This window comes from Drosophila sechellia, chromosome 3R (assembly GCF_004382195.2).
Source record: "Drosophila sechellia strain sech25 chromosome 3R, ASM438219v1, whole genome shotgun sequence".
Classification (NCBI taxonomy): Eukaryota; Metazoa; Arthropoda; class Insecta; order Diptera; family Drosophilidae; genus Drosophila; species Drosophila sechellia.
In genome coordinates this window covers 20,447,610-20,471,091 of record NC_045952.1, presented here as the reverse complement: position 1 = coordinate 20,471,091, position 23,482 = coordinate 20,447,610, and the positions used below count along the sequence as shown (strand labels likewise).

Here is a 23,482-nt window from a genome sequence, read left to right as displayed (position 1 = left end):
GGCATCGCCCCAATGCCACAGATATAAGTGCACAAGAAGAAATGATTCAAATGGCATATTTCAATAAAAGAAGTGTATATTTTAATCAATGGTGAATTTGAACTCGAATTTGTCCCTAGATCAAACAAATTATCCATTTCTACTTAATAAAATGTTGCTAAGAAGTACATTGCCCACTTATTTTTCCCAGTGTATCGCCAAATAGGCAACAGGCAGCTGGTGGCACGCGGCCAGACCAAGGAAATGCAGTCTGGCAGGCGGCACGTTTCGTTTCGTATCGTTACCATGCTGATGCTGCTGCTGCTGATGCCAAAAATAACGACGGAGAGAGAAGAGGCAGATGCCGCGCCAGACGCAGTGGGGCAGGCCAAGACAGCTTGGTCATGGCCATGGCCACGAATGGACGCCGTTTTGGGCGTTCTGTTTGGCCCAAAAAGTGCAGGGAAAATGGTGGAGTGCGGGCAGCCGGCAGTGAAGGTCGCCAACTGGCAACACAGAATTTCATTAGACCGGCAGACGCAGTGCAATGCAAATGGCCAGCAGCCAGCGGACGGAGGACAGAGAGCAGAAGATGCGCTAGGCCAGAAAACAAGCATCGAAAGCGAAAGCCCCATGGATTTCGGGCGGAACTCTGCGGGTCCCTTTGAAGCGCCACTTGCTGCACCATCCAGCGTAATCATGTAATCGGGTCTATCATTGCTGGTTATGTAAGTGGCTCTAACTGCAATTAGGGAGTGCCTGCCATGAACGGGACAATCAACTTGTCAGCGCAAATTACGGCGACAAATTAGACAGCTGTCATGGTATTTTCAGGAGGAGTGAGTGCCAAAACATGGAGTTTTCACTCCTGGCCGGCGGGTCAAGGGTTGATAGTTAAATGCCATTAATTGCAGTGACTATCTGGGAAGTTTCGTTGCCATGCTGGTTGGCTTCTACATATTTACTGTTGTGCGTAATGGAATTAAACCCATAATCGTGAACAAATTTTCGAGATTAGACTTTTGCGTTATTGCGGTTTAAGGGAAAACTCATAAAACAGCATGTTTTTCTTCCAAGAAAAAGCTTAATTCTACTCCCAGAGAAATATATTTCCAAATAACAAGATTGATTCAGGACATTTATGAGAATTGACTCAGTAATATTATGTGGTAAGAGTTTCTGTTAATATGAATGAAATCGATGTTCTATCTGTCAATAGCTCTGCCTTACCATTTACTCTATCCAAAAGAAATTTTTCCTACTTCCTGCCGTCTCAAGAACAATTCTGCTTCTTATTTCCAAAAGTGCAAACGTCAACTTTCGGATCTGTCAACTGCAGCTACTTATTCGTCCGAGTCGGAGGCTACTTAACCCTACGAGCACAACTGTACCCCAAAAAGAACAAAGCCAGCTAAATGAAGGGCATAGAAAAATGAAGCACAGTACACACAAAAAAATGGCAAAAATGGAGAAAAATGTGAGAAAAAAAAATATAATGGTGAAAAACGAAACATACACATTCATACGCTAAAAAGTTTGCCCACTCGACGACAGACGTCAGTGGCGAAAGAGACGGGGATAGCGGGTGTGAAAGAGAGCGAGAATGCAACTTGGGCACACGTAGTAGACATTTGTGGAAAGGTTTCGGAGGAGCTTCCATGGTGGTACACAAAAAACATGGGGAGACCCGGGGATCCGATGCAATGCGAAGTGATGTGATGTACATGGGAGCATAGAGCATGTAGACAACTGGCAACAATAACGGCATTTTCGATGCACAGAGGCGACGTTGACGAAAAGGACGCCCAGGAAAAGTGGGCGGTTGGAGGGGGTATGGTTTTTCCACTTTTTTTTTTTTTGGTTGGAAAGGTTGGGAAGTTTTGCTCGTCGACGACGAGTTGCCAACAGCCACTTGACACTTCCGTCGTCACATGAATGGAGCCGTAAAAATGCGACGCTTCTGCATTCGTTTCATTTTCGTACTCCCTTTTTTTTAGATTTTTACTTTTTTTCGGGGGGTGCGGCACTTTTATATTTGGTTAGAAAGTACAAAAAAAAAAAAAAACAAGTGCAGAAATGAAGCAAATACATTCATGCATAATTTTTATGGCACTTTGAGTGATAGGGGAGGAGCCGGAGCGCCCGACATCCATTTGGGATGCCAAAACGTTTTGGGAACACGCTCTCCAACACGACTTCCTTTTCCCTGTGTGGCATGCCTCTCAACATTTTGTGTTTTTTGGCGCATTCACTTAAATGGGTAGCTCCAAAGGGAGTTGGCGCTGGCAAATCCAAGGCGAGTCATTAACGCAGGAACAAAGTGATGATTAGTTGGGGGTGGCGCCGCGTTCTGGCCCCATTGCGGTTCAATGTACGCCCAAAAGCAAATAAGCGGTGGGCACACACAGATAGTCATCACGAACATGTGTTGGCCTGGCCAAAACAGCCTAGCGAAGATACGTAGGTCAGGAAATGGGAGTGGGAATGGGAATTGGCCAGCGATGAGGTATTCGCGCACTGCTCACAAAAATGGCCTATGCGAGTACAGTGGATACACATTAAAGCGATTAAAATGTAATACAATCACGGTGCTTCACAGTTAAATTATAAAATTATAATTTTATCAGCTCTAAGAAGCTTAATTCTCTAATCCATTTTGTCTTTATTATAATTTTAGTTTTTAGCAGATATATTAGTCTAATTAATTTCGAAAATAGAATAATTTATTTAACACTAAGCCGCTTTCGTGCGTTCCCTGCGGTTTTATCGAGTCGGGAGTTGATGGTTCGGCTTCTGGACTTGGACATGGATCTGACTGCGAATCGGCTACTGGTGGCCACTACTTGCTCAGCGTTGCATGCGGAGTGGCACGCACTTGGAGGAGGGATCTCCCCCTGGACAGAGGGCAAACATAAACACTCCCCAAACCGAAGGTGCAGACAACTTTCAGGCCAAAGAGGAGTGTTCTTGGGCACTTTTTGTTCCTGTTGTTTTTTTATTCGTTTTTGGTTATGATTGACTGAGTTCTGTTGAAACTTTGGCGTCTGCTGGCACGCATGAATTACAATTTTCGAGTAACGAAAAGAGAGCCCCTTTGAAAATGGGGGGCTTACAATTAGCACTTTTTCGTACTTGCTGCTTGGAGTGGTTCCAGTTGCCCTGATAAGCTGCAGACAGCAATTGCCTTGAGCAAGGCGCTTGAACTCCCCGGGCGATCCAGCCATCTCTTTCTGGACTCATCTGACCCTCTCTCTCTATCTCTCTTAGTCACCGTGCGGTGGCAATTTCTAGCAGCAAATAGTTTTGCGACCTAAAAGTGACAAGCCTCCCCACTTTATTGCTTATTTTGTACCGCGTGTTTTCTTTTTTCGATGATAACAATATTTGCCAAGTTAAAAAAGGAAAAATAAGCAATGAAGTGTAAGCCCCAAAAGCAAAGCCTGTTTACGCACCACATGTGTGCGTGTCGCCAGAACTGCACTGAACTGCCACCCAGTGCATTATAAGATAAACATTTGTTTTTACTTTTTCATTTGGCAAATAACATAAAAGCGTTGAACTCGATCGCGGACCATAGAGCGGAAAATTCGCCTATAGGATCGGGAACGGTAGATATTGACTATAACAAAAAAGAGAAAAAATTTTAAAAAAACATACTTCAATTTAGTATAAATATAACATATACGGCTGTGTAATCAGCTAAAAAACCAATCTCAGAAGCGAACAATTTTCATAAAAGTTCCTCTTTAAGAAGTCATGAGCAATCGAAATGAACATTTCCCAGTCGAATCGATTGAACTGTTATCGTAACGAATATAGCCTGTATTGAACTGTTATCGTAACGAATATAGCCTGTATACGACGCATGAAATTCCTATCAAACCTTCGCAAGTAACGCACTTCCACGAAATCGAAATAATCGCGCCGAGCTAAAGTTAAAACAAAGAAAAAAATTCCAACGTCAGTCGTTCCTGCGTTCGGCGAATCAGTCGGTCAGTCCGTCAGTCAGTCAGTCAGTCAATCAGTCATTTAGTCAGGCGAACGGCTCAAGTGCTGAAAAGTTTATTGCACTGCGAGCGTCGTACATTTTGCTATGGCAAATATTGTTTAATACCATTTTTAAAAATAAAATTTACTGATTAAATGTGCAGCGACGACAACGACAAAGTCGACGAACGTTGGCACAATGGCGGTCCTACACCAAGACGAAATTATTTGAGCACTCTTGTTTTGATGGGGCAATAAACGTACTGGAGCTATATAGCTTCTATAGTAATAAACGGGAACAGAGTTCAGATCCGAGACTATATTTCGGCGCCTATGTCTATCGGAAACGGAATATTGAACGTCAGCATCAGCTCTATCATTAGTACGAGCAGGAGTGAGGTTTGAATGGTGTCCCTTAATAGCATCATCTGATTTTCCCGGTGATCGCCCTTGTTCCATACCAGATACTCATTATCCAATGCGTCCTGCAGCGAACAGCCCATGTATCCGTATGGATACATTATTTGCAGGGTGATGCGCCATATCATAACAAAGAATATACTGGGACTGGGAATGAGGAAGTTTCTTACAGAACAACGGCTCTGATCCTGCATACTTCTTAACTTACGCCATGCTTAAGGGCAATCCGCTCATCCAGCCTGTCTTATTTTAATTGTATTCAAATAATGGATGAAACGCTAATTCCAATGCCTACTTATCTACATAAGTTCGTAATATATGCAATAGAATATATACTATATATGTATACTAGATTGGCGTCAAGTAAAATGTGTGAAAATACATTTTACATGACCTTCGCGACAAAAAGAAGGCAACCAAATTGGTTTGACATGTAAATTGGTTTGTGTCCAAGATGTGTTCAATATAGTAGATTTAACAATAGTCAGTCTCTTTAAAATGTATAAATGTGTCTTCAATCCAACGATACCTTCAATTGGAGCAGCGTTGACCATGGCCCACAGAGAACATCATCCGCAGTAGGGTTCATCTTTATACCTTCCAGGGCCTGAAAGGCATCCACATAGGACAGGTTTTGGAGTTGCCTGCCAAGTTGACCGTGCTTGCACCAACCACTGACCCATAGCCGCCCGCATCGGCGGATCAGCAGAGTGTGACGAGATCCAGCGAACACCCTCAGCGGCTCACAATCATTGTTGCTCTCCCCGCCTTGGGAGCAGTCACATTCGGGCAGATCTTGCAACTGAGGCAGCGGATATACAGTGGGCTCTTTGAGGACGCCGCCGGGTTTCATCACACGCATTCCCAGCTGACCGCTGCAGTTGAGGCCCCAGGTGTAGAGGTCTCCAAAGGCGGATATGGCCGCACTGTGCCAACCACCGGCAGCAATTCGCGTTATCTGCAAGACACTTGAATGTGTGACAGACAAGATAAGTGGACAAGTCAAATATATATACCTTGATCCCCGCCAGCGCCTCCAGCAATTGAGGCGTCTCTTCCACTCTCAGCACCGCCAGTCCCAACTGTCCGCGGCTGTTAATTATGACATAGAAATGCAGAAATTGTCGGGTATTAGGATAAGAAACTAACAACCAACGCATTTATCATAACCCTTACTTACAGTCCATTTCCCCAGGTGAACACGTCACCATTGGCATTGAGGAGCACGGCATGTTCATGGCCACATTGGAGCTGCTTCACCCGAAACTGGCGCTCGGAAAACTGATGCAGGCAGCTGGGAATGCTGTAGACACAATTTTCCGAGCTGATCGCTACGTTTATGTGCGATCCACATGCGATATGCTCTATGATCGGCGACGAAGGCGCCTTGGCAGCCCCAAAGATCGAGCGCTTTGTACCCGAATTGGATCTGGGAGCAGCTTCTAGCCTAACAGTCACCAGTTCCGCCTGCAGTTTGGGTTGCACCCTGTAAAGCTGACCGCTTTGGAGTAGCACAAGGCAGTGGGAATCGGCGGCAGCAATGGCCCTTATGTCCCCCGTTGCCTCCAGGGTCACGCACTCATTTGGGCCATCATCCAAGAGCCCACGCAGGCACAACTTCCGGCCAAAAGCGAGGGCCGCATACCGCCAGCCGATCGAAATCGTGCACTGGTTCTGGTTCGAGACTGGCGCATTTATTTCTGTAATAAAGGCAGGACTGAATTAGTACACATACATACATACGGTGGAAGCCCCCTAAAAAGATTTGGTCTAAGTTACTAGTTTATAAATTTCATTGCTCTGTAAATATATAAATAGGCAATCAAAAAATGAAATTGGCTCCAATTATCGATGTGTAATCAGAAACTTTATCATTATTAACTAAAATCCAATCTATATCCAATGCATGAAATCTTAAAAATTCATCTAGTTTAAATCGGATTCAGTTTTATAAGTTAGCGTAATATATTCAAAAATCAGGTGGTTAAAATTATAAAAACGATAAAAGCTGCATGCAGGCCAGTGAGTTCTATAGCGAGTGTCTACTGTAGCAACTAAGTGATCGGCGGCTTTTGTTGCCGGTTACAAACCGCTGAAGCCGGCTGCGCAGTCGACGTCGCCGCTTACACATTCATGCTGGCCAAATGCGTTGAAGCCCGTAAATAGCAGCGGCATCTTCTTCCCGTTCCCGTTCCAATTCGAATACCGCTCGACCCGCACCCCCACCACTTCCCCCCTCTATCAATCCTTTGCAGCGGTTGCTCGGCGACCGTTGGCGCTTTTGTTGTTGTTGCCGTTGGAATTTGTTGGAGCGTTGAGCGAATTTGTTTTCAGTAGTTGTGCAGCGACGAGCCAGTGATGTTGTGTTTGGTGGTTGAAGTTGATCCAATTCTCGAGTTTTCCGACTTTTCCTGAGTTGACCACCAGAAGACACCGTCCTTGAGCGGCCAGAGCGGATTGGCCAATCGGGGGGATACAGATACGGATATAGTGGTCGGAGATCGCACCGCCTCCTGGCTGTTATTCCCGCGTTAATTATACGATGGTAGGTTATCTCCCGGTTCCGTAACACCTAATTAAGTGCCTTGTTGTTCCGTAATTGCTCGATTTGTTTTCATTTTGCGATCGTCGCCATGGAAACCCGCCTCAAAAACTATACAACACTTTTTTGTTAGAGCAGAACTTTTTTCAGCACTGCTACGAAAGTTTTCGGCGCGCAATTATCGGTATTCAAAAAAACAAATTTGGTGGTTCGGAAAACAAAGAAACAGAAATCAGCTTTTTGTAGCCTCGTTAAATTAAAGACATCGATTCACAACAATAAGAAAAAGTGTTCATGACAAATTTTTACATATAATACCCAATACAACCAATAAACGTTTTATTTTCATTCAACCTTATTTTTGTTTCTTTTGGCGAGCCCTTATCTCAATTCAAACAATATGTTTGTATAGTTCACCAGTTGCTAAGCTTTTTGCATTCTATCACTAAGGGCACGTTTAATTGCAAGTGTTTTTTTTACAACTTTACATGGTCTATATTGATAACATGTGTGTTTACAAGCATATGTTGTATTTATAAAAACACATATGTATATTTATTAACAATTTTAATAAAATACCAAATGTAGATTGTTATTCCAAATTTCAAAGATATAACAGAGGATACTACCGAGTCTAGACTTATACTGGTAATCAGGTGCTGGAATAACACAGCTTCGAAAAACGAATTAGAATTTATTCCTTGCAAAAAAAAAACACTTAATAGCTTTCATATTTTAGGGTCTGCTATCGCTGTTGCGTAAACTGAGACCCAATCCGGAAAAGGAGGCTCGCATCCTGCTCCTGGGATTGGATAATGCGGGCAAGACTACGATACTGAAGCAGCTGGCATCGGAGGACATAACCACGGTGCGTATAAAGGCGGCGAACTTCTTCCGTTTTCCCCATAAAATACGGAGTGAAATCCCGCAGGTAACGCCCACGGCAGGATTTAACATCAAGTCCGTGGCAGCCGATGGTTTCAAACTGAATGTATGGGATATTGGTGGTCAATGGAAGATACGTCCATATTGGAAGAACTACTTTGCGAATACTGATGTGCTGGTAGGATTGTTATAGATCTAAACTCTATTCAGTTAGCTAATGGCTTTGATTATTTCAGATCTATGTAATTGACTGTACGGATCGGACTCGCCTGCCCGAGGCGGGTAGTGAACTATTCGAAATGCTCATGGACAATCGGTTGAAGCAAGTTCCCGTACTGATTTTCGCTAACAAACAGGATATGCCGGATGCCATGAGTGCCGCCGAGGTGGCCGAGAAGATGAGTTTGGTGCAACTGCAGGGACGAACCTGGGAGATCAAGGCCTGCACCGCTGTGGATGGCACTGGACTCAAGGAGGGAATGGACTGGGTCTGCAAGAACATGAAGAAGTAATCTAAATTATTGTAATCGTCGCCTGTTAAGTTGTCTCTAAGAACTAAATATACGTACCTACATTTCAACTCATTAAAAGTATCACAAGCTCTTATTCTTGGATGAATCCTTATTTTTTATATGTATCTTGAACCAGCTGAATATAAACTGAATATTAAGTTGAGAAGGCTGTGCTAGTTAAATCATTATTTTTACCTGAAATCTAAACTAAAGAGTCACATCAAATTTCGATCCCCATGTGTTTTTACGGACCTGTTTCGTTCATAAAAAAGATCCTGCCCACAGGCTCTCAGAAATCCTGTCTGCTCATTTTAGGATTAGACAATGCGGGAAAATCCACGTTGACAGACCGCTTGGCGGAAATTTTCAATGGAGATGTAAGGCCATATATGTGATGGTTCTATATCCATTTGATAATGTTACCATAAACTATTTGTAGTCCAAGGAATCTAACAATCAAGTCAGTGAATGGAGCTTCACCTTAAATAATTCCAGAGTGCAGTTGTGGGATATTAACGGAGAACTAAAGAATCGCCAGATCTGGCCAAAGTATTATAAGAAAGTGAAGGTTTTGGTGAGAGGAGTCTCATCTATAACTTATAGACTCGACTACAATCCCTGAACCGTAGATTTTTGTACTGGATAGCACGGATGCAGTGCGGCTAAGCGAGGCGCGATGTGTTTTATGCGATGTTCTGATGCACCAGGAACTGGATAATGTTCCTTTGCTGATCGTGTCCAACAAGAAGGACGCCTCGGGATCCCTGTCCATGTCCACAGTTATCGATTTGATGGGCCTGTATCGCCTAACTGGTCGAGATTGGACTTTTGAGGAATGTTCCATGCGGACAGGGTCTGGTGTTCAGGTATATGTTGAGCTATATATTCGGAATCTATTAATTTAACTTCTATTATCTGGGTAGGAGATCGTAAATTGGATTAACGAAAAGATCAAGAATAATAGAAGTTGATTTATCACATTTTTATATTTGCAAAAATCTGGCAATCTATCAACTAATATATAAAATATATATTTAATGTAATTTAGCAACAATAGTTTGTTACACTTGTATTATAGGAATTATTTACCTCAAATAATGATTCATTTAGTTTGCTGATCGGCAAACCCTCTTTTAATTAATACATTAATACAGCCATTTGCTAATCAGTGATTTTTGACATTGACCTCTGTCAATAATTGAAAAACTCGTGGCTGAGTAGCAACATTGTGAGGACAAAGCCCTTCTGCATTATCAGTTATTAGTTGTTGCTGCTTTTGGGCCTATAAAAGGGTTAGTTATAGAATTGATTGGCACAGTTTAACAGCGGTCGTTGCAATGAACTCAACTCTGGTGATTCTACTTCTTTCGACCCTGGCTTTGGTGCAGGCGAGGAATATTCGTTGGTCTGAGGAGGACAACTCGTCCCAAGATCCAAGTGTAAGCCATTCTCATCCGCACTCCGTCAACTGGCCCTGTGATGTGGGTCACTTCCCAGAGGCCTTCGTTCTAATGCACAAGGTGGATAAGCGACTAGAACGAATTGACAACGAGAGTACCAAGAAGCGGATCGAGAACTACGCCGTCAATCAGTTGAGGCAGTGCATCTTGGATGGCCAGATGGACGTGCACTGCGTGCGGCGTTCGATTGGATTCACCATGTCATTCATTCATCACCAAATGAGCCAGGCCTATGCAATGTAAGCTCACGACTTGGTGATCAGTTGATCAGTTGATATAATTTAAGGACATTCCTTTTTTGCAAAATCAGTTTTATTAATCAAATTCTCTCAAACCAACTAATTGCTTACAAATTATCAAAATAAATTAAGCTTAAATAATAATTAATTTAAATTCAACTTTGACTTATGGGCTTGGATTCCCATTCGTTTCGCGTGAAGCTTGAGGAGCAAGTTTGTGGCACTTTTCCTGCTCGGCCATCTGGCGCTCCTTTTCCATTTTGGCGAACTTGCTGCCCATATAGAGCTGCTCCTTGAATCGATTCTTTCGCCGCTCATCCATACTGTATCGTCGTAGCATATCCCGTCTGTCCACTATCGACATACAGATGTCCTGGCAATCCCGTGATGGCTGGCAGAAGCTCCATGAGCCAAAAATGGTGTCCACACAGCCGCAGGTGCGACAATAACCAACAAAGTGGCCGATCAGATTGGAATTCGCCTTGCGGAAGGATAGAGAAAGTGGCCCGCCCAGGATCATCATAGTTTGTCCCGAGAAATACCAATCGGTGAGATTATCCAGGAGATCGTGGGCCCTCGGCGGCACTGTCTCCTGCACACTAATGTTTAGTTTAATGCCATGGAAATTGGGAGTTTTCAATTCGGTCGCATCCTTTAACTGCGTCTTGTTCATCTTGACGCACTGTCGTCTCGTCCTGCGATAGGCACGACCTTTGTGTTGGCTACAGGTGGGCTTGTCCGCTTCTTCGCCAACTGAATGTGTTGGCGGGCTCTTGATGTTTATGCGAATGCCAAGGACCTGAGATTCCCAGGATCCGTTTAGATCGCAGGGGGCACCTGAAGTTTTAAACTTTATATACATGAATCTTAGCTCTACCACCTATTCTTACCATCGGCTGGATCCACGAAGCAGCAGGGCAGCTTCCTCTCCTCCTCCTCTTCCGACGATTGATTGGACTTGCTTGCCTGAATGCTCTCTAATCGTTCCAGGATCTTGTCTAGAACCGGGGAAATTCCCAGCTGGTCCTCTGGCTGTTGATGCGGCGACTGCGATGGTGGACTTGGGACTTGGCACATGATCTCGGATCCCTTTCGGGAGCTACTTCCGATCTGACTTGCTTTTACGCGATATTCATAATTTCAAATAGATTTACAGCGATATGCTCACTGACTTACCTGATGGTATGCGACTGGGTGCATACCTCAATCCACCATCGCCTGTATTTTGACCGGTACCCACAATCCTTTGAGCCACCTCCAAAGGTGATAGGTTCATTTGAGTGGCCATGGTATCAATGACATTACTGCCGCCCAGCTGTGATGGCTGATTGACTAGCACCTCGGGAAACGGTGCTTGCAAAAGGTGGCCAGCAGCTGGATTAGTCATGAGTATGTTCCTCTTCATGGGTGTCCTGGCTGGGTTTTGTCCCTTCTCCAAAACCTCCTTCCACCAACTTTGCTTTGTTTTCAACGCCTGATTGAGGTTTTCAATTTGCTTCTGATACTCATCCACCAAGTTAAAGAATGAAGATTGCTTGATGGCCTTCAGGCCACCTATTATCTGTTGAGGATCCAGTCCTGAGAAAACCGATTGTATTTTTGGCACAGACTCCATCACTTTAGTTTCGATTTTGGAACTAGGATTAGAGCTAGTTACTTTATCGGGCTTCTTTTCGGACACTATAATCTCTTGAACGGGCTTGCTAGATGGCTTACAATGCGGCTTACTCTCTGAAGTGTCCTTAGGTGATTCGTTGAGACCAGGCTTAATCAATGGAATGTCATTCCAAACCAGCTGACGATTTTTTGAGTTTGGCAGATAATAGGGCTTAAGGCCGCCGTTCTGATTACTTTCCTTGTTCATTTTGATAAATGTTTGCAGCGCCTTTAGATAGTTATTGCCTTGGCTCGGATTTTCAATCGAAGAACAGCTCTTAGTTGTGGGTTTACTCTGTGGTTCCTTACATTTTGGAGTTGTCGCTTTTGGTTTATCACACTGATTGCTCGGAGTTGGTTTTTCAATAGGAACACACATCTTGGTTGTGGCCTTACTTTCTGGTTCGTCACACGCAACAGTAGTCGTTTTTTGTTTATCACAGTGACTTGGAAGGTTGTCCTCACTGTTCATCCGGCGACTCGACTCGCTATCCGTAGGATAATCCGTTTCACTAATGATATGGGATTCTCTGGGAAATTTGTGATCACTGAATAACTGACAGAAGCCCTTCTTATACTCATCGTAAAGTCCACCAGCCTTAATGCTTGATCTCCTGAAGTTTATGTCATCTAACAATCTTTTGAAGGCATTGGCAGCACTTCCGGGCTCCATATTTTCAAAGATCCCGGATATATTGTTTTTCTTTATAGCTCTCAATGAGGCTCTACTATCTGTTACTAGTAGAGCATCCTGCTTGATTTGATTCTGCAAATTGGGTTCCATTTCTTCGTTTATCTTATCGGCCAATTCCTTGACCAAATCGCTTTTCTGAAGACGCTCAATCACATCCATTAAATCTGTTAATGCACTTATTTTCACAGACCCCGAGGAGCTTAGAGGCTTCGGCGGAACAGACTTGGAGGTCAGACTTGGTGTTGGCTTTTGCCAGACTTTCAATACCTCCTGGTATATGCGATTGAGCTCGGAAATTCGACGTTCTCCAGGATCCTTGATCTTTTCTGGTTTTTTTACTCGTAGCATATTTTCGGGGACATCCAGTTTTAGCAAAATCATACTTCCCACCAATTGGCTTTTATCTTCTACTCGTTCTTTAGTTTCGTCTATAGCCTTAACAGTTTCATTTTCTCTATTCCGATGTGGAAGACGAGCTAAACAGTTCCCCGATTCCAAGGGACGATCATCGGTGGCATCGAATTTGATATTGGAAAATTCTGTAGAATCTTTCTCTTTAGCCATTAGCTTTTCTTTCTGTTTTGTCTTTTTGGGTAACGAAGTGAGATCCCTTTGCGGTGGTACTGGATCTTTTGATTCCATCTTTGCCTCGACCTCGACCTTGGCATCTTCGGGTCCCTCCCCTTTTATTCGCTCCCGATAGGCATCATATAGTCTATTGTAATGCTTTGGGTCCAAGTCGTCCTGCTTTCTCAGCCAAGACGAGGCTTCCTTATGCGACACACTAAGTTTCTGATCCTTTGCCTCAGTGCAACTGATTGGAATCAGATTGGGTATTGCCAGTATGCAAAAAATATGAAGTAGATGTCTGGACATCTCATGTTTCGTTTGCAAATCTGTAATATATCATAAAAGCTGTTTTTTTTTTTTACTTGGTATGATTGTACAAAATTGGTGACGTTATTCCAAAAAGTGTATAGATGACTTTTCGCCATCTGTGCTCAGTAATCAAGGTCTTATTACACTATTCACTATTTTCATATTTATTGGCACAGAAATTTTGATCATAATACAAAGGTCTTCGATTTTCCTATATCACCTTATTGCCGTCCGTCACTGTTGAAGTGCCCAAAGGAGGATTCATCCAGGGAGACTATATCACTTTGTGCGAATTCCTGCTCCTGATCATTCATTTGCATATAGGGATAAAAGATGTTCCTGTGGGTCTTGTAAGACTCTTTAATCACCTGGGGCGATGTCCATCGCAGCAGGGAGTGAGGAGTGCCCAACTTATCACTGGTGCCGGTCATGTGGCCCGCTCCAAAAGGCTGCTGACCCACCATCAATCCGGTGGACTTGTCATTCACATTTAAGTTGCCCACATTGACTCTGAAGGCATCGTATGCTTCCTCGATGAAGCTCTGATCCTGGGCAAACACCGAACCTGTCAATCCATGATTTATCTGGGCCACCTTATACATAGTCTCCTTGAGCTTATGATCTGGATAGACATAGACACCGAGGATGGGAGCCAGCAGCTCTTCCCGACATATGATATTGTCCAGATCCTTGACCAGTACGACCGTTGGATCTACATAATAGCCACGTTGCTTGTCGCAGCTTCCTCCAACGAGGACCTGACAACTGGGACTCTGGTCGATGTACCTTAGCCACATATAGATGCGATCGTAGGCCCGTCGGTTGATCACCGCCGAGCAGAAGCTATCGCAGTATGTGGCATCTTGTCGCACGACCAGAGATGCAGTGATCCCTAGAAGAGGTTCTCGTATGTGATTCTGCCACAGGGATTCCGGAACGTACAACATCGAGCAGGAGGAGCACTTCTGACCGGCGTACTCAAAGGCAGCTCTTATCGTACAGGCCACCGCCGTTTCCGGTTCCGCCGAGGAGTGCACGAAGTGGAAGTTCTTGCCGCCTCCCTCGCCCACCAAACGGGGATAGTTCTGGTAGAAATTGATATTCTGGGCCACCAGTTGCCAGAGCACCTTGAGAACCGTTGAGGTACCAGTGAAGTTAATCCCCGCCAATTTCGGATGTTGCGTTACTACGGATGCAAACGTTGTCTCCTCGGCGGGCACAAAGTTCACCACACCATCGGGCACTCCAGCTTCCCGCAGGGCCTTGAAAACAAAATAATTGGACAGGATGGCCGAGTCGGAAGGCTTCCAGAGCACCGAGTTGCCCATCAAGGCGGGCGTATAGGCCAGATTGACGGCGATACCCGTAAAGTTAAACGGACTGATGGCAGCCACAAATCCTGCAAAAAAAAAAGTTATAAGTGGATAAAAAGTCATATTGATTGTATAGAGACCCACCTGAAAGTCCTCTTAACCGCATGGAATTCCTGCATTTTTGTTGGGTGTCTCCTCTAATGGGTTCATAGTTGGCCAGCTCACGCAGGAAGACTGGATTAATGCGCATAAAGTCCACCAGCTCGGCCACATCCATCTCTGCCTGTCGCAGCGTTTTCCCCTGGCCCAACATCGTGGCCGCAATGATGTTATAGCGGTATCTTCCGGCAATCAGCATCGCTGCCCGCTCCCAAATATCAATCCGATCACTAAGCCTGACCTTGTCCCACTTCACCTGCGCCTCCACGCTCTTATCGATGGCCATTTGGATGAGCACGCGGTGGGCATGACCGTAATGAGCAATGGGCTGTTGGATATCGTAGGGCAGAACCTGTTGGAAGTCCTCCTTGGCCTGGAACTCCTGTCCGTTAATAACGATGGGAACGTGCTCTACCCTATTGAGGACGCCCAGCAGGGCGGTTTCCAGTTCGGTGCGTTCCTTTGAGCCCTCGTCATACTGAAGCAGCTTCTCGTTGGCCACCATCTCATCCAGCGTAAAGTGCTCGGATAGCTCGGGTCTCTTGCTGGTACTTCTAACAGACACGAGGCTTAAAAGTTAGAGAATATGTTTTCAAAAAAGAATTTCAAATTACGCGCAATTATCGAGCTATCGCTACTGCTATCGATGTGATAACAATCGATTGCAGAACAGCTGTTGATTCGATAAGAGGGCAAAAATAATAACAAAACCCATGAAAACCAATTGTTATTATTTTGTGATGCAATAGTAGCAATATTTGGATACAAAATGCAGCTTACCCGCCTTTTACTGAAGCCCCGAGCCTCGGAAGTATTGACCGCATATTTGAAACAATGCCATGAGCCACCTTGGACATCATATTTCGTGAAGGTAGGACTCCCCTATTTCCGCACGAGTATTTTTACCAGATCTAATGAGGAATATGCTCCAAGTCTAGTTCCACGATGTGGCCAACGATCAGAGGGGAATGTCTCACTTTAATTGGACCCTGGAAAACGGAACCAACTATCACATTCTGCGCACCGCCTGCTATCCCTATATGAAGTACCACTGTAGCAAGAGGGAGGTGCAGGATCTTTGGTTGGAGGACAAGTTCTTTCGCTTCCTTAAGGTGATCAATTTGGGTAAGTGCAGTAAACGGATTATGCTACATAGGTCTGTGGTAGCTCGAAAAAGGTGTTTGCCCTGTCATGAATCGAAAAATTCATATGGGTAAGTCCTTTTACGAGTTTAAGCAAACTCCGTAAAGGCCGCATTTATATCTTTAAAATCTACACAGGCTTACCAATGCTCTTCTATGGACTGGCTGCCATCCGTCTAATTAGTCACACCGAGATCGTTCATGTCAGCGAGACGGTAAAAGTTCCCATATACTTTCTATATCCTGAGGACAAGGGCTCAAGCTTTTGATTTGATTTCCTAAACAGCAAAATGTGAAATGTGGATAAGAGCCTTCTTATCTAAATATATGCATATTCAGTTAAAGTAAATAGAAGAGAACACTGGAACATCTCATCCATATATGTATTTGTCTTTTTGAGATAACTACACCTTGCATTACTTAGTGTTTCTAATTGACTTAGTGTTATTTTAAAGCTATTAATTGAAACCAATTATTTAAAGTTATCCAAAATCACATCTGACTATTTCTTGGCAATGGGCAGACACTTAAACAACAACCCAGAACAACACACACTTTCAACAACATCTTATGTTTTGCAATCGGTCGGATGATTTTCACAAGTCTCATCATAGTTATCCAGGAGTAGGGCCTTCACAGAGGCCTCAAACTGGGTCAGTGAGCACGGTGCATCGCAATTGGGAATGGTCAGCTCCTTGGGGAATTTGTCTTCGCTGTTGTAGTAGTAAACCAACTGCAACCAAACACCCAAACTGGTAAGAATCCCATAGTTAATAGTAACAGCCTATTACCAACCTTCACTTCAAAGTCTCCATCACTGAAAGACTTGCTGTGATGAAGCTCGAAGGCCAGTGCCGATGCATATTCCGGAAGCTTGGTAGTCTGGTCCAGTATGCCCAAGGAATTCATCACGTTAACCAAAGTCACATCATGACCGGAGTACAGGAATATTTTGCGATCGGGGTTGAGGTTCCTCTTGCGCTTATTCTGCATTTTGTTGAGTATATCCGTAAGGAAGGCTCCACCCTTAATTCGCTTCATTAGATTTGTTTCGGTAAATAGCATATAGCTACGTTCAGCTAGTGGCCTAATCTCCTCGGGGTATATATTCTCAGTCCAATCGGGCAGCACCAGATTTGCCTCCTCTTCGGTTTTGAGTGTGCCATAAAGTAACTCCACATCCAGTACATTTGAAATGTTCTAAAGGATAATATGCAGTCAGAAGTGAAAAAGATAAATATATCGTATGGTAATAAAGGAATTAACAACACATATGGGTGCAACTCTCTCCCACCTTGCCAGTGTTCTTGGTTAGCAATTTGTACAGCTCCAGGTTGTCCTCGTTCAGTTTCTGGAGTTCAGGAGGCGGAGACTTGTAAAGCTTCTGCAGAATGTGGTCGTACTTCAAACACGGTTTCTTTTGGGCCAATAGCTAATAAAGATAGATAGCACTATGATGATGATGACTTGCACTTGCCTAATGGATATATACGATTGCACTCACGATATCTTCATTGCGAGATAGCGTATTGACGGCCACCGGCTGCCAGGGAATGGGCAGCACATTCTTGTTCTCCAGCGGCGGCATCATGCCGGCCAAGACGCTCTGGGCGCTCATCTAAAAGATAACACACGGCCAACTGATTAGGGCACCCCCATCTCGGACAGATAGCAAATGGTTATAGAGGGTTTCTTATCGGAACGATTGACGCACCACACAGCGCTCCGCCGCCGAGCTGAGCACATTCACCTGCTGCTGGGTGTACAGGCTGTTCGGAGGCAGCAGACGGTAGTAGCGCATGCGCAGATTCCTTCCCAGGTTGTACGCCTGCAGGCTGCCTTTCTGTCGAGGGGGATTAATAAATTTGTATAATATCAACAACTATTTTAAAATATTTAAAATAGTAATGTACATATTAAGTGCTTAGCATTATAGTTTTAGATATCACCAACTTGCACCTATAATTCACATTCATTGATACAAAATGATCATAATATTAAAAACAAATTGGAGTTCTATATGAAATGAAACCTACTGATTTACATTATTGACATTAATTATTTACTCGACCACCGTTGTATAAATACTTTTTAAAGTGTAAAAATTCGTACGATAAAATGTGTTAATTGGAAAATAAATAAACATTAACGGAAACGCTATAGTCTAGTTTCTCGACTATCAGATACCCGTTTCTCAGCTAGTGCAAGCGAGATATTGGCAAATAAAACCAAATTATAATTTGTTTGCTTTATTTCAATTTGTTTGTTGTGGGCGTGACAGTTTATATTAGCCCGATTGCAATTTGATGTTTTATCACTTATACGTTTTGAGTTAAGTGAAACAGGTATACTAACCGGCGTGAGGGCTCCCATCCCGCCCTGCCAGTCGTGGGCTGCGTGCGGATCCAGCGGATAGAAGCCACTCGGATTCTTGGCCCCATGTCGGAACAGCTGGTGGGGATTGGATTGGATTGATAAACACAGTGCTCACTCAGATCGCGTTGTTTACAACTTTATGCCAGAGGCGGCGGCAGCTTACTATGGATATCATGCGTAGATTCCGCAAACCCTGCTCGTCGTTGCTGTCGCCGAACACAAAGTATGCCATCATGACGAAACAGAGGGCACTTCCCAGGGCGATCACCGATATTTTGGTGCCGCGTCGCGATTTGCAGTCCATTTTTAGGGATGTGGTGGGGTGGCGGCTCTATGCTCCTGCTGCAGTTGATTGAGAAAATATATTTCAGATTTGCAGCCTAAAAATAGTTTTTTGTTTATTTTATAGCGAGTGTTTTCGATTTCGGTGCCCCGTCGACGAAACAAATAATAAATAAATACAAGTCACGTCTGATGGCAACAAAAGCCGTATAACAACTGAGCGGCTGTCGATGGAAGGTTGCCTCACAGCCAGAAAGAGAGGGGGCGCTAAGAAGCGAGAGAGAAGGCTATAGAAAACAGAAAGAGGCAGCTAGAGACAATCGGAGAGCCTGGGAGACAAGTTTTCCATGTGATTTTGGCATTGCGCGAGAGTGAAGTCTTTGAACATGTGCAAATAATTAAATTAGTCGCTCATTGGCAGTACCAATTGGGTCTCGACTAGGTGCTACTGTGTACTATATATTGGTCTATAAATTTGCACTTATGTGAAAAACATTATTGTTCAAGTTATTTGTCTTTCAACTTGTAACATGCCTTTATATCTTACCCCGCGACAGTGCAACCCAATTATCGATAATCATACACACATGTAAGTTCACCAAATAAATATTTATAAAATATATATATTTTGATCACTACAAATTCCAACGAAAAATCAAATAAGGTAACGTTTCTGGAAATCTGTCTATAGTCAAACGTAAATGCTGAACTGTATATCTATTTTCTGGATTTTGGTGGCAGTTCCTCGGCATCCTCCTCAGATGGTTCGCTGGTGGGTTCCTCAACCAGGTAACCCTGCTCGGCGGTATACTTGCGCTTCTGCGAGACTTTTCTTCGCCTCCTTGGAACCGATTCTAATTTAACGTATTCCCCCGATCTTGACTGCTCGCTGATCTCCACCGATGAATAACTCTTTGACGAACGCTGGGAATCACCAGATTCCTCAGCTGCGCCCGACTCTGAATTTGAACGGCTTAAGCAGAGAACAATCTCTGGAATCTCATAGACGTATCCCTCGTCGTCATCGGTGTGCTCATTCTCCATTTGAACATATTCTCGATGTGGCTCATGGAAACACGAGTTGGAATCAATGGTTGGACAAATAAGACCAGTTTCCAGATTTTGCCTAGTTGGCAGAGCCAAGTGCGTTTGCATATCCGATAGGTAGTTGATCACACCCATTGGTCCAGCTACATAGGAGGCATTTCCATTTGGAATTGACCAAGTTGATGAAGCACTGGTCAGTATGGGGTCAATACTATAGGAACGGATTTCACTGGCATCACATTGGATCACCGGATAGTCATAAATTCCGGGCATTATGTACTCGTAGTATTCCATAGCGGTACGGCGTCGCCTCGATCCAGACATTTGGTCCAGTTTGCTCCTGAACAAATGGACGTCTAGTTAACCCTGATCCTAGATGGAATTTGCTTGATATTATGAATAATTCTAGTAGGAGAAGTCCCCAATTGGCTCCAGTTGATTTACAATGGCCACTCTCATTCGCAAAAAATATATGCGGACATTCGACTTCCACATCAAGTGAAACTCCAGGCAAAGTTCGATGATCATCAGTTTGGGGAAAGTACCAGTTCTCTAGGGGATTAGGCAGGCTGCTTTAGCGTGTATGGGTTTGCTGCAATCAGATGCGGTGATGACGATGGCGGCGGTGTCCAAATGAGGACTTGGTCTGCCGAAAACTGAAGACGAAACAAATTTGGAATTTCATTCGACGAAAATTTTGAACTTAGCTTAGCTTGCCTTAGTTACATGGGAACACTACCTTCACAGACAACCAAGTGGCACAAAAGTATAGGTTTTCTAGATTTTAAAAAATGTCCTTATTGATGTAGGCATTATAGTTGACTCGATTAGCTCTAAAGTTTATATAAAACCTTATATTTATTTTTAGATTGTAAGTCTACTTTTCTTAACTCTATAGACAGTCTTTATCCATAATCTTAATAAGCGTAGTGAAGCTTCAAAAGTGTTTGGTTTAGTGCTTGTTTCCCCCGAGAACACACCTTTCCGTGTCCAGATCCTCGTCCGAATCTATTCGCTGGCAATCGCCGTGTCCCACAGAGTAGCGTTTGTACAACAGATAACTGAACCACACGGTCAATGGAAGAAGAGCCAATCCCAGAGGCATAAGGAAGAGCAGCAGGAACTCCCGTCGATCGCTAGTCGGAACTCCCTCATCTTCATTACCGTAGTCCGACCAGTACTCATTCTCCTGATCCGTATCCTCCACGTCGGCCAGCACATCCAGGAAGGCCTCCCGTATCTTATGGCCTCGATAGCTGATGGCCACGCAGGCGTAGTGTCCGGCATCTCTTAGCCTCACTCCGTCCAGAATCAATTTGCTGAGATATATCTGGGGTGCCATCATCTTTTCTGGATCGGTGGACAGTAGTTCATATGTTCGACCATTGTACCGGACTATATGGTTGCTAAAATTGGAGGTTGTGGGTGCCGAGGAGGTTTCTCCAGCTGACTGAGTTCCCACGTAGGTCTGCCGGCGAAACCACTTGATTGTGGGATGCTCCTCGCTGTGAACACGGCACTGGAACACCACCCTACTGCCCACCAACGTGGTCTTGTTGTTGGGATACGAGTCCACAAACTCAGGGGCTGCCAATGAGGTGTCTACAAATAGATTTAATACGTAATCTTCGATATGGTATAGATATTCCGTGATGAAAATTGTACATACTCTTAACATCCAGCTGATAGGTGCGAACCAGTTGAACATCCACAGCCTGGGCTTTATCCCAAATGTGTGGATTAATGCTGCACTTGTACAGTCCCGAATACCGCTCCGTCACATTCCGGAGCCAGAGTTCCGGACGACACAGACTCGGCTCACATGGCAGAGCAGTCCACTCATCCACAGATCCCAACTGATGGCAATTGTTTTCGCTGCATTGCTGAAATGGTTTAATACTTATCAATGGGTACCAACAATAATAGAAAAAAAAAAGTGCATACCTTAAAGTACCAATGTATCTTGATGTCATTCAGCATACTCTCATCGACCAGACCTTTGAGATTGCACTGCAGCTTGACATCGAATCCGGCTCTCTGTTGAATTAACTCCGTGTTCTCTGCACCGGCAAAAAAGATATAACAAAAATTCCGAACCATTCAATCAAGGCAATGGCAATGTTTACTTTTTTCTGTGTCAATGATAGCCAAATTGACAGTATCTTATCAAGCGTTGTGCTCCCCGAAATTGCGATTAACCTTCTGAATATTTTGACGAATGAAAGCGGAAACGTGTAGTTACAAAAAGAGCTTCTAAATGAAAATATCCATGTTCCTGTATCTATATACCCTCAAATTTAAAATGACCCTTATAGTAAAAACTAAACTCACCTGTATAGTCAACAAAAAAACCGCGGGACTGCTGAAAGCCCCAGAGGCAAATGAGAATCAATAGCCAGATGCGGCCAGACCACAGATCACAAATCATCGGATCCATTTCCACTTAGCATATCCGCGACATTGTCTTCCACTTGCTATCGCCGAAGGAACCTGTCGAACACTTTGATTAGTTACTTTGGGGCACACACAATGGTGTGGCATTTATTTATTTGAATTCCGCTGGCTGACTGGCCGGCCATTCGTTTATTTCCCAAATGATCGATTTTCATTTAATTTCTTAGCAAACAAACGAGGCTCTCCGAGTTTCTATTTATTTATTTGGTCTACGCGGTTGCATTTCCACTGGTTCTAGCACATTTTTCACACATTTTATTGTGCGCTGTCGGCAATGAGTGTAAAAATCCACTTTTGTTTATTTACTTGGCCATTCGAAGCGAACGGGTGCTCTACATTGGCTTACAGACACAAACACTGGGCCACAAATCCTTGGTGCGCTCATATATATAAATTATCAGAATTTCGCTTCCCATTTATTAATAAATAGTGAGTGCCATTTATGCAACAATAAATCATTGCCGCAGCGATAATGCCCGTTTATCAATTGATTGGCGGCTACCACAGAACTTTCGGGGGCACTCGATAGATTGAGAAGCGCGTAGAAGGGTTCTAACTGTACGAATCGTTTTTTGGTGCTATGAGATGCGAAAAGCTATGAATTAGTGGGAAACAAATATGATCTCCTAATACATAAACATTAGTTATTGACTTTTGCTTAATTGAGAGAAATTTAGAAAGATATTATTATTTAAAAGAATCAAACGATTATATTGTTTCAATATGTCACGAACAAATCATTTCTCGACCACAAAACACGAAGCTCATAAAAAACTTTTAATACCCAGGGACCTTTGTTTATGCATTTCGTTTTCCAAGATCTGCGATCTCTTCCCATTGTGATGGAGATTTATCTGTGTTGCCCCACTTGATTGGCATCGACTCAATTGATTTATACGATATCATTTATTAGGTGAAAAGTTGATTGTTTAATAGACAATTTGTTTACCGACCGGGCCCCGACCAGTGGAATCAAAATAGGAGCAAACACACTCACTGTGGCTAAGACCAGATGGACAACTGACACGAAGGCTTCATAATCGCCTGGCTTCCGCTGATACGGCGTATTATTTTTTCCACTAGTTGGAACTCCGGGTCTGCTTCTCCGGTTACTTAATGCCACACACAATTTGTCGATGCTCACTGAATTTTCGCGAATTTCGCAAAATTCTCGATTTTCCGCGTCTGGAGATCCAATTGCTGCTGCTATCCACCCGACAATTGGCTATTGAGGTCCGTAAATATTGTAGCCACATCGATCTTGCGATCGTTTTCTTCCGTATGCGTTCCGTTCGCGCGGCTGGCTATCAACAAACTACTGTAATACACGATTCGAACAAGTGTTACCCCTCGGAGGCGACGGCATCGGCCACCGTGGGCAGTGCACTGAGAGAAAATTCACGAAAACTGAAACAAACTTTGTATCCCAAAGATAAAATTACTAGGGGTATAAAAT

The 23,482-nt window shown here is 43.7% G+C and overlaps 11 protein-coding genes across 16 annotated transcripts; 4 read left to right on the top strand and 7 right to left on the bottom strand.

Moving 5' to 3' along the window:
• Positions 1 to 2,621: 2,621 nt before the first annotated feature.
• Positions 2,622 to 6,732, bottom strand: LOC6607355 (RCC1 domain-containing protein 1). Of its 2 annotated transcripts, XM_002032092.2 has the most exons (5): positions 6,477 to 6,732; positions 5,567 to 6,086; positions 5,403 to 5,478; positions 4,916 to 5,344; positions 2,622 to 3,598 (listed from the first exon to the last, which is right to left on the bottom strand). In XM_002032092.2, the coding sequence occupies exons 1-5, from the start codon at positions 6,559 to 6,561 to the stop codon at positions 3,509 to 3,511; spliced, it is 1,200 nt and encodes a 399-aa protein (XP_002032128.2). In that variant the 5' UTR covers positions 6,562 to 6,732; the 3' UTR covers positions 2,622 to 3,508. The 2 variants fall into 2 exon arrangements, with proteins under 2 accessions (XP_002032128.2, XP_032577677.1); XM_032721786.1 differs by lacking the exons at positions 2,622 to 3,598; positions 4,916 to 5,344 and having other exon boundaries at positions 5,400 to 5,478; positions 5,563 to 6,086.
• LOC6607356 lies at positions 3,605 to 4,904 on the bottom strand. Its single transcript, XM_032721788.1, has 2 exons — positions 4,595 to 4,904; positions 3,605 to 4,533 (listed from the first exon to the last, which is right to left on the bottom strand). The coding sequence occupies exons 1-2, from the start codon at positions 4,618 to 4,620 to the stop codon at positions 4,284 to 4,286; spliced, it is 276 nt and encodes a 91-aa protein (XP_032577679.1). The 5' UTR covers positions 4,621 to 4,904; the 3' UTR covers positions 3,605 to 4,283.
• On the top strand, positions 6,719 to 8,406 carry LOC6607354 (ADP-ribosylation factor-like protein 3). Its single transcript, XM_002032091.2, has 4 exons — positions 6,719 to 6,931; positions 7,668 to 7,796; positions 7,860 to 7,991; positions 8,050 to 8,406. Exons 1-4 carry the CDS (start codon positions 6,929 to 6,931, stop codon positions 8,323 to 8,325), a joined length of 540 nt encoding a protein of 179 aa, XP_002032127.1. The 5' UTR covers positions 6,719 to 6,928; the 3' UTR covers positions 8,326 to 8,406.
• Positions 8,407 to 8,507: 101 nt separating this feature from the next.
• LOC6607353 (ADP-ribosylation factor-like protein 3) lies at positions 8,508 to 9,373 on the top strand. Its single transcript, XM_002032090.2, has 4 exons — positions 8,508 to 8,702; positions 8,765 to 8,899; positions 8,955 to 9,191; positions 9,249 to 9,373. The coding sequence occupies exons 1-4, from the start codon at positions 8,562 to 8,564 to the stop codon at positions 9,294 to 9,296; spliced, it is 561 nt and encodes a 186-aa protein (XP_002032126.1). The 5' UTR covers positions 8,508 to 8,561; the 3' UTR covers positions 9,297 to 9,373.
• Positions 9,374 to 9,656: 283 nt separating this feature from the next.
• On the top strand, positions 9,657 to 10,172 carry LOC6607352. Its single transcript, XM_002032089.2, has one exon. It carries the CDS (start codon positions 9,663 to 9,665, stop codon positions 10,026 to 10,028), a length of 366 nt encoding a protein of 121 aa, XP_002032125.2. The 5' UTR covers positions 9,657 to 9,662; the 3' UTR covers positions 10,029 to 10,172.
• On the bottom strand, positions 10,153 to 13,356 carry LOC6607351. Of its 2 annotated transcripts, XM_002032088.2 has the most exons (3): positions 11,201 to 13,353; positions 10,915 to 11,142; positions 10,153 to 10,861 (listed from the first exon to the last, which is right to left on the bottom strand). In XM_002032088.2, exons 1-3 carry the CDS (start codon positions 13,248 to 13,250, stop codon positions 10,191 to 10,193), a joined length of 2,949 nt encoding a protein of 982 aa, XP_002032124.1. In that variant the 5' UTR covers positions 13,251 to 13,353; the 3' UTR covers positions 10,153 to 10,190. The 2 variants fall into 2 exon arrangements, with proteins under 2 accessions (XP_002032124.1, XP_032576466.1); XM_032720575.1 differs by lacking the exon at positions 10,153 to 10,861 and having other exon boundaries at positions 11,023 to 11,138; positions 11,201 to 13,356.
• Positions 13,357 to 13,393: 37 nt separating this feature from the next.
• LOC6607350 (delta-1-pyrroline-5-carboxylate dehydrogenase, mitochondrial) lies at positions 13,394 to 15,664 on the bottom strand. 2 transcript variants are annotated; one of them, XM_002032087.2, is made up of 3 exons: positions 15,506 to 15,664; positions 14,711 to 15,294; positions 13,394 to 14,652 (listed from the first exon to the last, which is right to left on the bottom strand). In XM_002032087.2, exons 1-3 carry the CDS (start codon positions 15,583 to 15,585, stop codon positions 13,475 to 13,477), a joined length of 1,842 nt encoding a protein of 613 aa, XP_002032123.1. In that variant the 5' UTR covers positions 15,586 to 15,664; the 3' UTR covers positions 13,394 to 13,474. The 2 variants fall into 2 exon arrangements, with proteins under 2 accessions (XP_002032123.1, XP_032576467.1); XM_032720576.1 differs by having other exon boundaries at positions 14,711 to 15,279.
• A 5-nt stretch (positions 15,665 to 15,669) lies between these two features.
• Positions 15,670 to 16,283, top strand: LOC6607349 (uncharacterized protein C15orf61 homolog). Its single transcript, XM_002032086.2, has 2 exons — positions 15,670 to 15,850; positions 16,006 to 16,283. Exons 1-2 carry the CDS (start codon positions 15,694 to 15,696, stop codon positions 16,134 to 16,136), a joined length of 288 nt encoding a protein of 95 aa, XP_002032122.1. The 5' UTR covers positions 15,670 to 15,693; the 3' UTR covers positions 16,137 to 16,283.
• LOC6607348 (venom acid phosphatase Acph-1) lies at positions 16,237 to 18,547 on the bottom strand. The gene is made up of 7 exons (XM_002032085.2): positions 18,407 to 18,547; positions 18,223 to 18,318; positions 17,582 to 17,710; positions 17,372 to 17,485; positions 17,162 to 17,299; positions 16,663 to 17,067; positions 16,237 to 16,600 (listed from the first exon to the last, which is right to left on the bottom strand). Exons 1-7 carry the CDS (start codon positions 18,545 to 18,547, stop codon positions 16,436 to 16,438), a joined length of 1,188 nt encoding a protein of 395 aa, XP_002032121.1. The 3' UTR covers positions 16,237 to 16,435.
• Positions 18,548 to 19,115: 568 nt separating this feature from the next.
• On the bottom strand, positions 19,116 to 19,911 carry LOC6607347. Its single transcript, XM_002032084.2, has one exon. It carries the CDS (start codon positions 19,894 to 19,896, stop codon positions 19,243 to 19,245), a length of 654 nt encoding a protein of 217 aa, XP_002032120.1. The 5' UTR covers positions 19,897 to 19,911; the 3' UTR covers positions 19,116 to 19,242.
• A 226-nt stretch (positions 19,912 to 20,137) lies between these two features.
• Positions 20,138 to 23,327, bottom strand: LOC6607346 (fibroblast growth factor receptor 4). Of its 3 annotated transcripts, XM_032720580.1 has the most exons (6): positions 23,024 to 23,327; positions 21,904 to 22,062; positions 21,517 to 21,632; positions 21,242 to 21,455; positions 20,553 to 21,174; positions 20,138 to 20,228 (listed from the first exon to the last, which is right to left on the bottom strand). In XM_032720580.1, exons 2-6 carry the CDS (start codon positions 22,007 to 22,009, stop codon positions 20,171 to 20,173), a joined length of 1,116 nt encoding a protein of 371 aa, XP_032576471.1. In that variant the 5' UTR covers positions 22,010 to 22,062; positions 23,024 to 23,327; the 3' UTR covers positions 20,138 to 20,170. The 3 variants fall into 3 exon arrangements, with proteins under 3 accessions (XP_032576471.1, XP_032576472.1, XP_002032119.1); XM_032720581.1 differs by lacking the exon at positions 23,024 to 23,327 and having other exon boundaries at positions 21,904 to 22,474; XM_002032083.2 differs by lacking the exon at positions 20,138 to 20,228 and having other exon boundaries at positions 20,405 to 21,174; positions 23,024 to 23,326.
• Positions 23,328 to 23,482: the final 155 nt, after the last annotated feature.